The sequence below is a fragment of the Aythya fuligula genome, chromosome 9 (assembly GCF_009819795.1).
Source record: "Aythya fuligula isolate bAytFul2 chromosome 9, bAytFul2.pri, whole genome shotgun sequence".
NCBI lineage: Eukaryota > Metazoa > Chordata > Aves > Anseriformes > Anatidae > Aythya > Aythya fuligula.
In genome coordinates, this window is record NC_045567.1 from 9,878,240 (window position 1) to 9,892,105 (window position 13,866).

Genomic DNA, 13,866 nt, shown 5'->3' on the forward strand with positions numbered 1-13,866 from the left:
CACCTGCCTTTGTTGCAGACTGTGGACTTCAAAATCAATACCTGCAAAAATAAAGGGTATGCATCCCTTACAATTACGTGTTTGATCTGTTGGAAATAGTAACAGAGAGGGAAAGCAGGCAAAGCTTTCAGCAGCGCTTTTTTTGTTGTTGTTCTGTATGCACTAGCATCATACTGCATGATTGCCAGTTCCTTTTAGTATTAGGTTTAGAATAGTTACAGTTACCAACATCTGTATCCAAAATAGTTTTCTGATGGGAATTCCCAGTACCTCCAGTATCTTCTCCTATCGCTTTTAGATTTGACAACTTGTACAAGATAGGTAAGATAATCAGTTCTTCCAGAAAGCTGATGTGGCTTATATATCTTGTTAATAGGGTATATCCTTTACTGTTCTAATAGCTTTGGATATATATAACATTTGGGGCAGAAATAGACCAATATGGTCTGTAAACTACCTCCTTGCACAGGTCAGGCTGTGGAATTGCACCAGTTCCTGTGTCAAGTCAACATACTCTTCTCCGCCCCTTTTTTCTCTAGTAATAATAATCTGAGTTTCATTTAAGTACAAGTTAGGGTGGGCCAACCTTAGCAGCTGCAGAGAATCAAAGGGTTGAACCTTACCCTTCTCCCTCAGGTCTCGCTGCAGAAGGTGCTGGTGGTGGCAGGCACCTCGGCTGTTGAGCGGGGAGCAGGAGAGGGCACTGCCTTGAGGCAGAGGCCCCCAGCACCACCCCACAGAGCCAGGCTGCTCCTCAGATGTGCTTTCTCCCTGGGAAGGAGGCTGACAGCAGGGCAACTGACTGCACAGCTTAATCAGCTGCTTTCCAGCACATTCAGCATGGATTAGATTTTGCTTTGCTTACTTCTCAACTCCCTGGAATTTTATCACACGGTTATTTTAATTACATAATTACTATGCAATATAGATAATCTCTATGCTCCTTAGTCCTCCCAGTGGTTCTAGTTAAGAGGAATTGTTATGTGCTTGCTTTAATCTTGCATGAACTAAGGCTGCTGTTGAACAGATTGGTCCCACCTTCTCTCACACCTACAGCTGTTGTTTTTTTACACCTTTCTTGTGTGTTTTGTAGTCACACCAAGAAATAAATTTAATTAGAACGTGACACTTTGATGGATGTTTTTTCAGCTGGATCAGCTCCCTGATTCAACTCATCTCTGGCAGCAGCTCAGACTTATTCTTGATTGAAGTGACTGTATAACCATGACAATAGCTACCTTTTATGGGAGGAATTGTTTTACGTATATGCCTTCTTACTCGAGCTCAAAAATTAAAGCCTGCTGGGTCTAACTGGATCATACCAAAAGTCCAATATCCTGTCTCTGTCAAAGGCAGATAAGCAAGAGGGTAGATAAGAAGGTAAAATATAGTTCAGGAGTTTTCCCTACCTCTGCCTGTTTGCATCTCAGGGTGAATATGGTTTCTGTATAAACAGTAGCCTTAATGGCTTTCTTTTTCCCGAATTTGTCTGTTCTCCCTACTAGAAGTCCTCTTCAATGGATAGTGTCTCTGCATCTACCTTGACTATTTCAGTAAAGGTCTTTGCTGAAGGTGTAATAGTATACAAACATATGATATAAACTATCACCCACATTTTTTTTTTATGTTGAAGGCATTTTTTTAGTTTAATTATCCTCTGTTGAATTCAAACAGTGCTTTATTCTTTGACTTGAAGGATGAATAATGACCTTGGGTTTCACCAAGCTGTCTCAGAAACTCCTCAGGAGTTTTAAGTACACATTCTGTAAAGCTTACAGGATAAAATAACTGCAAGTTTTTTACTCTCCAAAATGCAATCATTTTTTGAATTATCTGGGGTGATCCATGAACTCTTTCCAAATTAGGCTAGCAAAAGAATTTGAAGTATGCCTTTTAATAAATTGATGGGTCTCTTATTGGTATAACTGATTTTGTTTCTGCACTCCCTGAGGATTTTCAAAGCTCATACACAGTGTATATAACTGTTTTTTATGCTTAGTAGCACCTCAGAACCGTTCATGCCTGTGATTGGCTCCAGTTAAACAGACACAACCCTTAAAAAATTGTGTAGTATGTAAATTGTGAGAGATCAGCAGCTAACATTAAATCTGTACCACTGTGGAAAATTGCCTTGGTATGAGGCCTTTGCATATTCTACATCTTTTCTGAGGACTCAGGTGAGGAAGTGCAGCTCTGAGTAATGCAGATGCGCTGTAACAAGAGTACTTCTCAGTAGTTCTTACAATCTTAATCCATCTGCAAGGATAATTTTTCCAGTACCTTTTATGCACATAAGACTAATGCCACTTAAATCATGCCATTGTAGCACTCTGAGAACTAAATATTTTTATCTTTCCAAAATATTTTTATCTTTCCAAAGTGTGTTTTTTTCACCCAAATGTTTCCCCGTAATGTGTTACAGTGATTTCCCTGCATAAAGTTATTTCATACACATTCTACTGCACAGAAGTAAGTATTTATGTGAAATGCCAAACACAGATAGGTCTGTATGGAGAGTGTGGATTTCTTAGTTTTATTGGGAATAAATTACTTTAAGATTTTATTCCTTCCCACTCTATGCTTCAGGAAAAAAAGAAAAAGCTATGTAGATAGACACTGCATTAATCAGATTTTCTTGTCTCTGCTTATGAAAAAGAGAAACAAGAAACAGGTACTGTTGCATTAAAGTAAGATTTACCATAAAGAATCATTTTCAGAAAATACTCACTAGGAGTTAGCAAAGCATGAACTCTCATAATTTAAAATGACCATCTTTAGAGAAAAAAGGATAAATTGCAGCTTTTCAGTCTACAGTTCTGTTTTATTAACCTTATATTAGTTTTTTCAGTGGGTGTCTATTATACTTGCTGTCTGCAATTTGGAATGCTACCAGTCATCTTGAGGTCTAATGCAGAACGTGAAACTGCACACACTTGTACATGCTAGGGACTACCTTCTCCCCAGTAACTGTCTGTGTAATTACCTCAGTCTTCACAAAAATTGACCTTAAAAGATTTGTGTTATTAAAAAAAAACAAACAACTGCATAAATTAACTTAAAGAATTTTACACAGAGCACTACAAGTCTTTTGCTACTTCCATTTCTTACCTTATGTTCTTATTTTCACAGTTCTCTAAGTTATTCTCACCACCTGTTAAAGCACGTTTTTTTAGCTTTTCTCTTCAGGCTGCTCTTTATACAGATAGTGGAATTTTTTAATTTCTCTCTGCTTTCCTTTCTTGTTTCAGTAAGCTTCAAATTTCATATGAGTAACTCTTTATTGGCAGAAGACATTATTATGCCTTACATACTTTTATTTTGATTTTTTTGGTAACTTTTATATAAACACACTGTACGCCCATCCCAGTCATTTTTTGTATGTTGTTTTCACTGTAAGTGAAGCATGACCATGGTCAGCTGTATGAAACGGCAAATTATTTAAATGTTCTTCAGCCTTGATTTGCCTTAGTTTACAGTTGACTCAGATCTTACACTTGAACATATAGTGTCATTTGTTTTTACTTTGTTTTAGTAGCACTGCTGCCAAATTGTTACTTAATTTAAATTGGGAAATAGCTTTATGAAATGAACTTTCATTAATATTTAGCGAGACTGTATAATTTACATGAGCTGGCAAAGTATCATCTGCAGTTAGTCCCTGTGGTTCCTCCAGCACTTAACGCTCTGAACTGTAGTAATGTTCTTGCTCTGAAGGAATATGAAATGGATTCATAGCTGAAAAGCCTCCAGGAGGTAATAAGATAACTAGTTTCATTATTTCGTTCATCGCATCACACTTTTGCTTTTACTGGCAAGTCAGGCTGCTATTTCTCTTCAATACTAAAAAAATTTCTGGTTTATCTTTTAGCAGACTTGAGATGTGAAGGTCAGTATATCTGTGGAGTTTCCATGATGGGTTTTAAGCTGTTTATTCAGACTGTGGATCTATTTTGCTACTTCCTTAACTTTCTTTAAGCTTCTCATTTCTTGCCTATTAGGCATGTTAGATTTTGTCTTCCAACTGTGCTACATGGTAGTTTTTGAAGCAGAGTCATTGCAGGGTAAATTTCTGCGTGATTCTCTTGAAAGCTGTTATGGGCTTTTGAAAATCTCTGTGCTGACTACGTATTTGTACTATCTGTCATCTGTCATTTGCCGAAGATCTTGATTTTTCACTCAATTCTCATAAGAATAGAAGCATTTTTCAAATTTGAAAGAATACTGAATCTCATTTATGTAGAATGTACTTGTACGGGCTTGTCACAATGACTGACTCAGAGATGTGGTGCATCTCTGTATATATACGTATATCTATAGCTTATATAGATGTACATGCATGTATATATGTCTGTGCGTGCATATATATATATATATATGTAGCTGCTTTCTTTTTTCTTTTGTGAGCAGGGAGTGAGAGGGAGTTGTGGGTGGTACTGGAGTAATTTTCATCTCTGTAATTGAGCTAGATAGTTTTTGACTTTTCTTAAAATTTAGTTACAATGCTCCTTACCTTACTCCAAGCTGGTAATGATGATGAGAAGCTCACATAATTTCTCATTTGTTGTACTTCATAACCTTGTCAGGGCCCTTCCCTTGTGCACACTCACTGAATGTGGTGAATCCTGAAAGTGCTGGTTTCCTGCACCTGGGCAGAATACTGCAGCACATGCTTCCTAGGAATGCTGAATTTATCACCTCTGTCATGCAGAGCATGTGAAGTGCCTATTTCCGTATGGTAGATCCATGCTCCCTACTGCATCTGAAGGTAGACACATCTGGTAGCAGATGGGCACCACCAGAACAACTTGTGCAACCTAAGCTTGCCATCTTCCAGAAGTGTTTTGCAGCAGTAGGCGAGAAGCCTCTCATTGGGATTAATTCTTCTGGATGGAGCCGGCTTGTAGCTCCCTCCTTTCCAAAGGTCCTTCCCTCCTCCTGTCACTACATGTGCCTTCACTGCAGTGTCCATCCTGCGTTTGGGACAGATGACAGGAAGGGGCCAGGGCAGGATGGTGACCAAATGTGGGCCATTGCTGGGAGAATTATTAAGGGAGTTTGCTGCTTGCTTGTGCCTGAGAAGCTCTTGAACATGGGGTGACTGGAAGGAGGGTGATCACAAGATGAAATCATCTGACAGGGTTTGTAGAAACCTGTGGACTGTTGGCTAGATATCCTTGTTTTTAACAGGAGTCTTTTCCTCTATGCAAGTTTATGCAAAATTGTCCTTTTCTGGCAATGATTCCTTGCTGCACCCTTTGCTCTACTGTTGCCTGCCTGATTTCTTTTTCTCTCATATTTGGCCTTTTTCCTGGTTTTTGGATTACTGCTGGATTTTTTGGTTCAGTTGATATTTGTCTCTATTTTCAGTCTGATGTGTATCTTTTTATTTTTTCATCCTAACGTTTTCAGTTTTTATAGCTCTTTTCTGTTGCATCAAAAGTTAACAGTTTGATTAAGTTCCAACTGTTGTAGCATATGTAGTCTGGCTTCATTATCTCCTGTTGCCTTAAACTGTAATCTCTTTTTAAAAAATTACCAGCAAGCATGCCAAATGTGCATGAGAGGTTGAATTCTGTAGATGTGTGGGTGTTACTTTGATTTTGATACACTAAAAATCCCCCCCTCGTGTTTAGGGGTTAGCAAATGGGATTTGTGTGGCTGGGTGGTGATACCCACAGGTTGGGTGCCTCTGTGCCTTGTCACCCTCATCTCCCCTGAGATGCAGTGGATTCTACCTGGTGTAATCATGAACAGGTTTAGGCAGGAGTTATCTTACCTCGCAGTGCAAACATGCTCTGCACAGATGAATTACGCTGTCAACTCCACTGAATATTGGCTATATATATATGCAAGTATGTATAGCACACACAGACTGTTCACTGTGAAGGGAGCAACTGGCTGGCTGTGACTATGTGGGCTATGCATGTAAAGTTAGGTGAGATGAATTGTACCCAAATATTAAAAATGTTAGCTAAAACTTTCTGTCAATCCTCTATGAGGTGCAGACAATACAGGAGGCAGTCTTTGCCTGCTGTCCCTTGCTCAAGGACATAGCATGTCCCTCACAAATCCTTTGTATATAAAGAGACTGAAAAAGAGCAGAAGGTAGATGAGCTGAACTCATGCTATGGTTTTGAAGTAGTATGGCGAAAAGCAATTAAATAACTGTTTAAAAGAAGAAGAATCAAAATGGAAAGATCTTCGTACAGGTCTTCCCTCTGACCCTCCTCTTTTAAGTCCAGATGGGTTCATTGACATAATTTATAGCACAGACCAGAATCACTTGCAGTGAGCAAAACTGAATTTGGAAAGGAATCTCTCAGGCTAGCCTTACTTCTACAAGGAGTGCTTTATGTGAAACAAGTCTATGGGTAGAGCACAGACACTGGCTGAGAACTAGTTCCTAACATGCAGAAAAAACATCTGAGATTTTCCAGGCTCGAAGAATATAATAAACTCCAGAAAATGTTAAGAGATGTGTGACAAGGATGAGCAAAGATAAGGACATGAAAGTATTTCTGTGCAAGCCACAACGACACAGAATAGGATTCTTCTGCCTGAGAGATGCCAAGTGGAGAATATGGTGGAAACATGGAAAATGGAAATAGGTGATGGAGGTTTGTGTTCTCTTCTTCCTTAAGCATTAGGTAGCATCAGATAGAACTAGCTATTGGCAAGTTTAAAACAAAGTTGCACTTTTTTGCAGTGAGTATTTAACCCTTGAGACATACTGCTACAAGGTGCTGTAGATGGTAACATTTTCTGGTTCACAGACACATTCATGAAAGGAAATATAACGTCTGTTGAACCATATTCACACTCAGGAACCTTCTGAGCTGCAAATTAAGAGTCTGGGAGAGTAACTGGGAAGTATTGGTATATTCTTGCCCTACTACCTTTTTCCCTACATGAAGCCCTATGGGGTGGGAGAACCTGTGGTCTGACCCAGCACAGCTGCTGTTTTTTTCAGTTGAAGAATTAGCTGCTGGCAATTGGATGTTGCTCTGATATCTACACTAATAAAGCTGTTCAAACAAATGCTTTAAGTTGTCAGTACAGCAGCAGGCTGGTCATGAAGCTTTGTCAACATTTGTTTTAGTAAATAATTTTTTACATTTGGTTAAGTTTGGTTTTATGTGCTGTGGTGAATTCTATGAATGATTGATACTGACGGGAAGAGGGCTAAATTTGTGATGAAAAAATAGCGAAGCATTCTGGATAGTCAGTTTTGTGCTACTGCTTTATGTTTTCTCAACAAGATTAATTTAAGGCCAAGACTTTCTTTTTGATTTCTTCTAAGTAGCAGATGGGCAGTGTTTTGTGAGATTTCTTCTCCTACTGTGCAGGCAAGTGTATTTGTAGACAAAACCTCTAAAAACTTATTTTTTTGGCAATTTGAATGTGTAGAAATTCATGCTGGTTGTTGAATAACATGAGAATGCTGATATTCTCATCCTGACTTGGGTTAGGAACAAGTATAGTGACCTGTGTTAAAGATGGAGTGTGTTGGCTCATTTCATAGAGGCTGTTGTTCCTAGTATGTACAAAACTGTTTTCTCACTGTTTCCCTCTTCCAAACACTTGCTGAGGTCCTACTAGCAATCAGGGGAGATTTCATATGGATAAGATGGGAACTGCAGAGGGATGTTTCCAGAACCTATCCTTATGTCTGACAGTTCAGAAAGAGGCAATTTTTTTCCAAGAAGTTGAGTAATTTGAATTCTGACCTTCCTATTCATTCTTTTTCCAGCTTGGTTGAGAAGCTGATTGAGGGGGATTAATATTTTTAATTTTATAGAAATGCATTATAAACATGAACTACCCAAAATAAAATAATCCATTTACAAGGTGTGCTCCCATAGTATAGTCAGGCTAATCAAGCTTCTCTTAATGAATACCATCACATACATGGAATAGTAAAGATTTTTTTTCTCCTAGTAAAGTAAGTAAAATATATTATTTGGTTACATTAAATATGTACAATTCATTACCTTTATTGTGTACGTAATTAAGGAGGTCCAAATAGAAAGGTTTACTAATACTGTATGTTAGTGACGTGGAAGGAGGTCATACCTGTATTCCTTAAGCCTGAATCAGGCTGAAGAGGGACCTCATCAAACCCTCTTGCTCTTCTAGAACAATTCTTAAAGCATTTCCACAGTTACTTTGTTTGCTTTGTCCTCATTGCTCCATTGTACTTACATCAGGAGTTTTAAAAGTCCTGGGTCCCCCCACGCTGACGGGGTTCGATAGTCAGAATATGTCTGTATGGGAAGCAGCTACAGGCTTTGCCATTCGCTGTGTGGCTCCATGTTCCTTTTGGCTGATGTACGTCTGCCATTAACTTTTTCCAATGCTGTGACGTGATTGCACTTTTGTGTTGACTGGCAAAATTCATTTAGTGCCATTTTTCATCAAGCCACTGAAGCATTACTGTGTCGCCAGAGATTAATACATGACAAATGACAAACCTTGACACCTGTATGCTTTCTGTCCTTCTCCCTGCTATCCTTCATAATAATCACTGCATGCTACACCTGCTTATCAGTGATTATAAAAATATATCCTGGCTATATATAGTTCTGAGTGCAGATTGAAACTGACTCCACTTCATATACAGTGATTCAGGTGAATTATTGACTCCCAAACACTGTAAGACCAATTTCTGTATGTTTTATATTCACAAAATAGTCCTAATTGCATTCTGTCTTCCTGAACTATGTACAGCGTTTATGAATGCTTGATATACTGCTTAGACCTTTAGAAATACTGAGATGTGCATTATGCATTGTAAATTCAGTTTTTATCCCCAAACGTTTCTACTCATTAGTTTTCTGGGAGTGCATGTTGGTCATTCTGTATGGAATTATAGTATTTGTTTTTTCAACACAACTGTGAAACTGTATAAATACTGCGGGTTTTGAGAAATTAAAGTGATTTGAATTTGAATCTGTGTTTATACGATTACAATACCAGAAAACAATGCATATAGTTCTGTTCTCTAACAATATTTGTTCTGTCTCCACCTTAAGAGAAGGCGTATAGATTTCTGCATTTGCACACACATAAAGTTATGCAAAATAAATTCTCAGTTATAAAATTATATTCTGAAAAGAATAGTGATTGTCTTTAATAAAACACTTTTTAAGAGTGTCTGATAAGTATTCTTTTTTTCTTGACAGTCTGTGGTGGACGACTGGATTGAATCATATAAACAAGACAGGGACATAGCACTTCTGGATTTAATCAACTTCTTTATCCAGTGTTCAGGATGTCGAGGTACAGAACGTTGGATACAAGTTGTATAGAATAAATCTGACAGTCATACAAACGTGCGTTAGTGCAAATGCTGGTAAAGATGTGGGAGGCACGTGGATTGGTACTCCTCATATGCATGGTTGATATAGAAATATTGTCTGCATTCAGGAATAATTTTATTTAAAGCTTATTTGTCAAGGGCATACCCTTTCTTTTTCTCACTTTCCTGCCATCATCCTAAAGAGTACAAATCCTCCCAGAGATACTCTACTCGTCAGCAAAAGGAGACCAAAGATCTGTTAATCAAGGTAGGCGTATCTTTACTTCCCCTTTCTCTTTCTTCCCAAATATTTTCTAATTACGAGAATTAGTGGGTGTAGCTATACTTCAACTGCTTTTTTATTCCTGTCTCTCTAGGAAAACAAGATTTTTTTTCATCTGAAGAGGAGGGAGTCAAGCTTCAGTTGCCTTCACTTAGCAAGAGAAGATTTTTTTGGATAAAGCACCAATTTTACTTCTTCCTTTGTAATACTTGTATCAAGTCAGCAGTGTGGACAGTCTTTTATACCCTATTTAATCAGCCTCCATTACCTGGAATAGGACACTATTTCTAGCATTCCATTACAACATTGTGCTTTCTAATGAGTTTTTCATGTGTTGTTTTTTTACAGTTAACCTTGAAAACAGAGAGAGACAAAACTCTACTCCCTCTGTAGCATGTAGAACCAAACCGTTGTTTGTTTCCTGATGCTTCCTGTAATTTGCTTTGAGTATAATTGAAAATAACCTATAATTCAAAAATGCTTTTTCCCCATTTTGTAACTGATGTGCAAACACACCGTTAGACCATCAAATGATTTGGATACAAGTCCCTTTTCTTCCTTCTTAACTGTAAGGAGAAGTCCCAAGTAGAGTTAAAAGCATCAGAGAAAAAAACTTTCTTTGTAGCTTAACGAAAGAAATTTATTTTATGGATTATAGGAAAGACTGGAGTTGTGAAAGCATTCTGTGAAAGGGTTAAAGCTTAGGGTTTAGGTTACCAACCTTTGTCAGTGTCTATACTGTTCACACAGATTGCCTAAAATATTTTTCAGACTTGTTTTGCAGCTTGTGTAAAGATGGTTGCATTCTGTTCACCCTTTTTTAACGCTCTCTTTTAAAGGTGTATATGAAAAAAAAAAAAAAAAAAAAAGACATGTCTTTTCAAGAATTTGGGCGGCATTAAACCAAAGAGGATTCATGGCCATATGTTTTTATTTTTAATGGAAGCTTTTGGTGTAGTCATGTCATAAGTATATCTTAATTCCCTTGCTGTTCTCCTGTAATTTCTACTTCCTTTTTTTCTCCTTGTTGGAGAAAGCAGCACTCTTAAAATCTCAGAAGAATTGTATTTTTTAACTTCTTGTTTCTGGTTGACAGAGGCTGAATGCCAGCTGTCAACCATATGCTATTGGAGCCATGGCTTCCCAGAAAAGCTTTCCATTATTGGCACAGCACTTTAAGTGGTTGATGTCATTTACTTTTTTCTTGGTGGTAGTTTAACATTTGTTTGTTTGTTAGTTTGTTTTGTTTGTTTGTTTCATTTTTTTTATAGTGACTTTCTATCTGTTTTCAGTATTCTGTTTTGCACCCACAGGAGTGTCTCTCTGCCGAGCTCACGTTAGTGGTCCTCCGATTCTGAACAGCAATGATAGGAAAAAGAAAGCCAAAATGACTTGTCCCTTGACTTTACAGTGCGTTGTGAGGGATTTATTTCTGTGATGGAATTTTTGCAGTGTGTATGGTCGCAGCTGTAAACAGGGTTACAATCCTGGCAAACGGCTCTGTTCTTTCCTGTTCTCAGTTGTGGCTTTTCCCTTTCCCATTCTAGTAAACATGCCTGCTCAATAGAATAAGTAAAAGCTTTTTCAGAAGAGAGTGTATAGCATGAAATGAATAACAAGCTATCCTTAATTAAAATGAGGTATGGAAATTTGGGGATTTCCTCTGTTTTGTGAGGAAGACCAAAGTTTATTTTTCATGGCAAGAATATATGCTCTAATATATCACAGATAAAATTCCTCAGGAAACTTTGAAAGTGATGCTAGGTTTGATAAATCTAGTGCTATGATAGGTCTTAGAAGCATTTGATATCTAAATCTATGTAAAATGCATTTAGCTTGACATTTCTTGCAACAGTTGTAAAAAGGTGAAGAGGCTGTGCCTGTTTTTGACTTCAATTAGATACTTTAGGCACATAATTTAATAGCTTTACATAGCAATAGTATTGACCCTGACAAAAATATCCTTATATGTAGAGGAATACAGATCTTTATGTATTTATCCCATTCTACTGGGCAGTGCATGCACTGGAATGAACCTCTTAGCATCCTCCAGTTTTTCTTAGAGATTTTCCTGAAATTATAAGTGATCTGTTATAAATATAAATAAGCAGGCATGTTACAAAAATTATTTAAAAATTTAAAATTTATGTATTTTGCAGGCTAATGTACAAGATCTGTGCAACTTTGAATAAATATTAACCAGATATTCAAGCATCTGTCTGTCCTTTGTCAGCTCTTCTGAGTATTTAATTAGTTACTCTCTATGTAATGTGTTCTGGTTTATACAATGACAATTAAAACACCAGAGGTTTATTTTTAGCATGACTTCAGTAGTTTTTCTTGTATTCTAAGGTTCATTTAGTATAAATAAGAAGGTTGTACTGTTCAACTACCAAAAGCATCTCTGTTCAATAATAGGATTTGCACTGGGGTTAAAATCACTTTTTATACCATCTTTTCACTGATTTTCCCACTCAATCGGTGTGTTTGTTGCCTTTACTGATTTTGATTACCAAAAAGAGACAGTTAAAAGAGTTAAATTTTCCTTTATCCTGTATATATATATATTTTTTTCTTTAAGAATACCTGCCTTTCACAGTTTATTGTAGTTTTCTTTGTGATGTGACGTGGTGTTTCTGTGAGAGAATGGCTGACAAGGGCTGGTAAACTGACTAAAAATAAATTATGTTTTGTTTGTTTTGTACCATTTTTAAATGCATTGCATTTTCTGAAAGGAAGGAGGATCTTGTATAGATAGTACCTTAGAAAGATGAAAGAGTTAGTGTTCAGTTTTAAAATAGCTTTTATGTTTGGAAAAAGAGCAAATAAATGCTGTTTACCATCACAGGAAAAAGGTTTGTTTGTTTAGTGGGAGATATTTATTTTTCAGCGTATTCACAGCCCATAAAGAAGGTGTTGTTGTATTTGCCGCCTTCTTTGTCTGACAGAAAATAAATTTTGGGTTTTGTATTTTTAGTTAACAGGGAACTTTCTTGAATTTAGGCTGTCATAATGATAAACGGATTTTTTAATTAACTTTCACTTGGCTGGAAGGAGAAAGTGTATTCGTACGACTGAGTTTTCAATTTCAAATTTTGTAGCTTGGTCTGTAGTAGTGCGCATACAGGCATCCTTCTCTCTTGCAGACAATTTGCTGATCAGTGTTCAGTTTTCTGTGATTTTTTTGGTGCTCTATTCCATTGCTTTCTTATTTGAAGTTTTTGTTTGTTTGTTTGTTTGTTTGTTTTCTTGAATACTTGCATAAAGCGCAGCGTAGTGTGCTTAGATCTCTGAGCCAGTTGCAAGCAAGCTGAAATGTCTAATCAGCAATATGCGTGCCCAGGTCCCAGAAGCATTATAACTGTGTCAGTATGATGCTGCATCTGGGCTAATTAGCTGTGCCTCTCAGCCTGAGTAATTAGCTCAGGTATCATGCTCTGCTGCTATGACAACCAGGCTGTTTCCATTTCTGGAACTCTGTGCATTTAGAGCTGCTTTGGGGATCTGCATTACTGTCTGCTTTTGCCTTCTGTTATTGATATAAAACAAACAGAAAACTCCACAAGTACTCTGACCTTTCTGGATTTTAAAGGCTGAGAGCCATGCTTGTGGAATAAATATATATTTTTTTCCTAACCAGAAGCAATTAGTGGTTGAAACAGCCTCTTAAGCTGTGAAGGACAAACCAACCTATCAAGTTCATGTAAGAAAAGAAGCTTTCTTTTGCAGGGGAAAAGGGTCTCTCACATGTTGAAGAGAACTACTTAAGTACTTCAAGTACACAGTGAAATTATTCCCATTCTTTCTCTTGCTTCCCTCTCATTTCTTTTCTGATAGGTAAGCCAGAAACCTGTAACTTCTTAAGAGGATTTGCAGAAGTGGTTTGAGCTCTGCATCTTCTGCTCACCTTGCCCTGTATTGGACAGCTTTAAGACACTAGTTACTGGAGAAACAAAATTGGTGAAAGTTCCTCACTGTTAAATTCTTAGCCTTATAGTGTTCTCTGGATTTTAAAGGGCTCCCCCTTCGAAAGTTTGTGATATGGCACGCTCAAGTTGATTTTAGGAGTGGTACTGTTGGTCAAGAAAGTGGGTGGATTTCCTTTATATGAAGATTTTCTCATGTGTCACATTCCACCTCAAAATCTTCACTATTATTTTTTGTTGTTTGTTTGTTTTGTTTGCTTTGTTTTGTTTTGAGGAATTCAATGTTAATGAATAAATATTCAAACTGCCATCAGTCAACTATGATTGCTGCTGTTGTTTAGTGTTACTTTTTTAATTGC

General features: G+C 37.3%; 1 protein-coding gene across 6 annotated transcripts in view; it reads left to right on the forward strand.

Annotated features, from left to right (window-relative positions):
* Window positions 1-13,866, forward strand: part of STAG1 (stromal antigen 1) — a 177,924-nt gene that overhangs the window by 57,558 nt on the left and 106,500 nt on the right. For all 6 annotated transcript variants that reach the window (XM_032193436.1, XM_032193437.1, XM_032193432.1 and 3 more), the window contains one exon: window positions 9,183-9,279. In XM_032193436.1, the coding sequence (XP_032049327.1) occupies window positions 9,183-9,279 (97 nt within the window). The remainder of the gene's footprint in view (window positions 1-9,182; window positions 9,280-13,866) is intronic.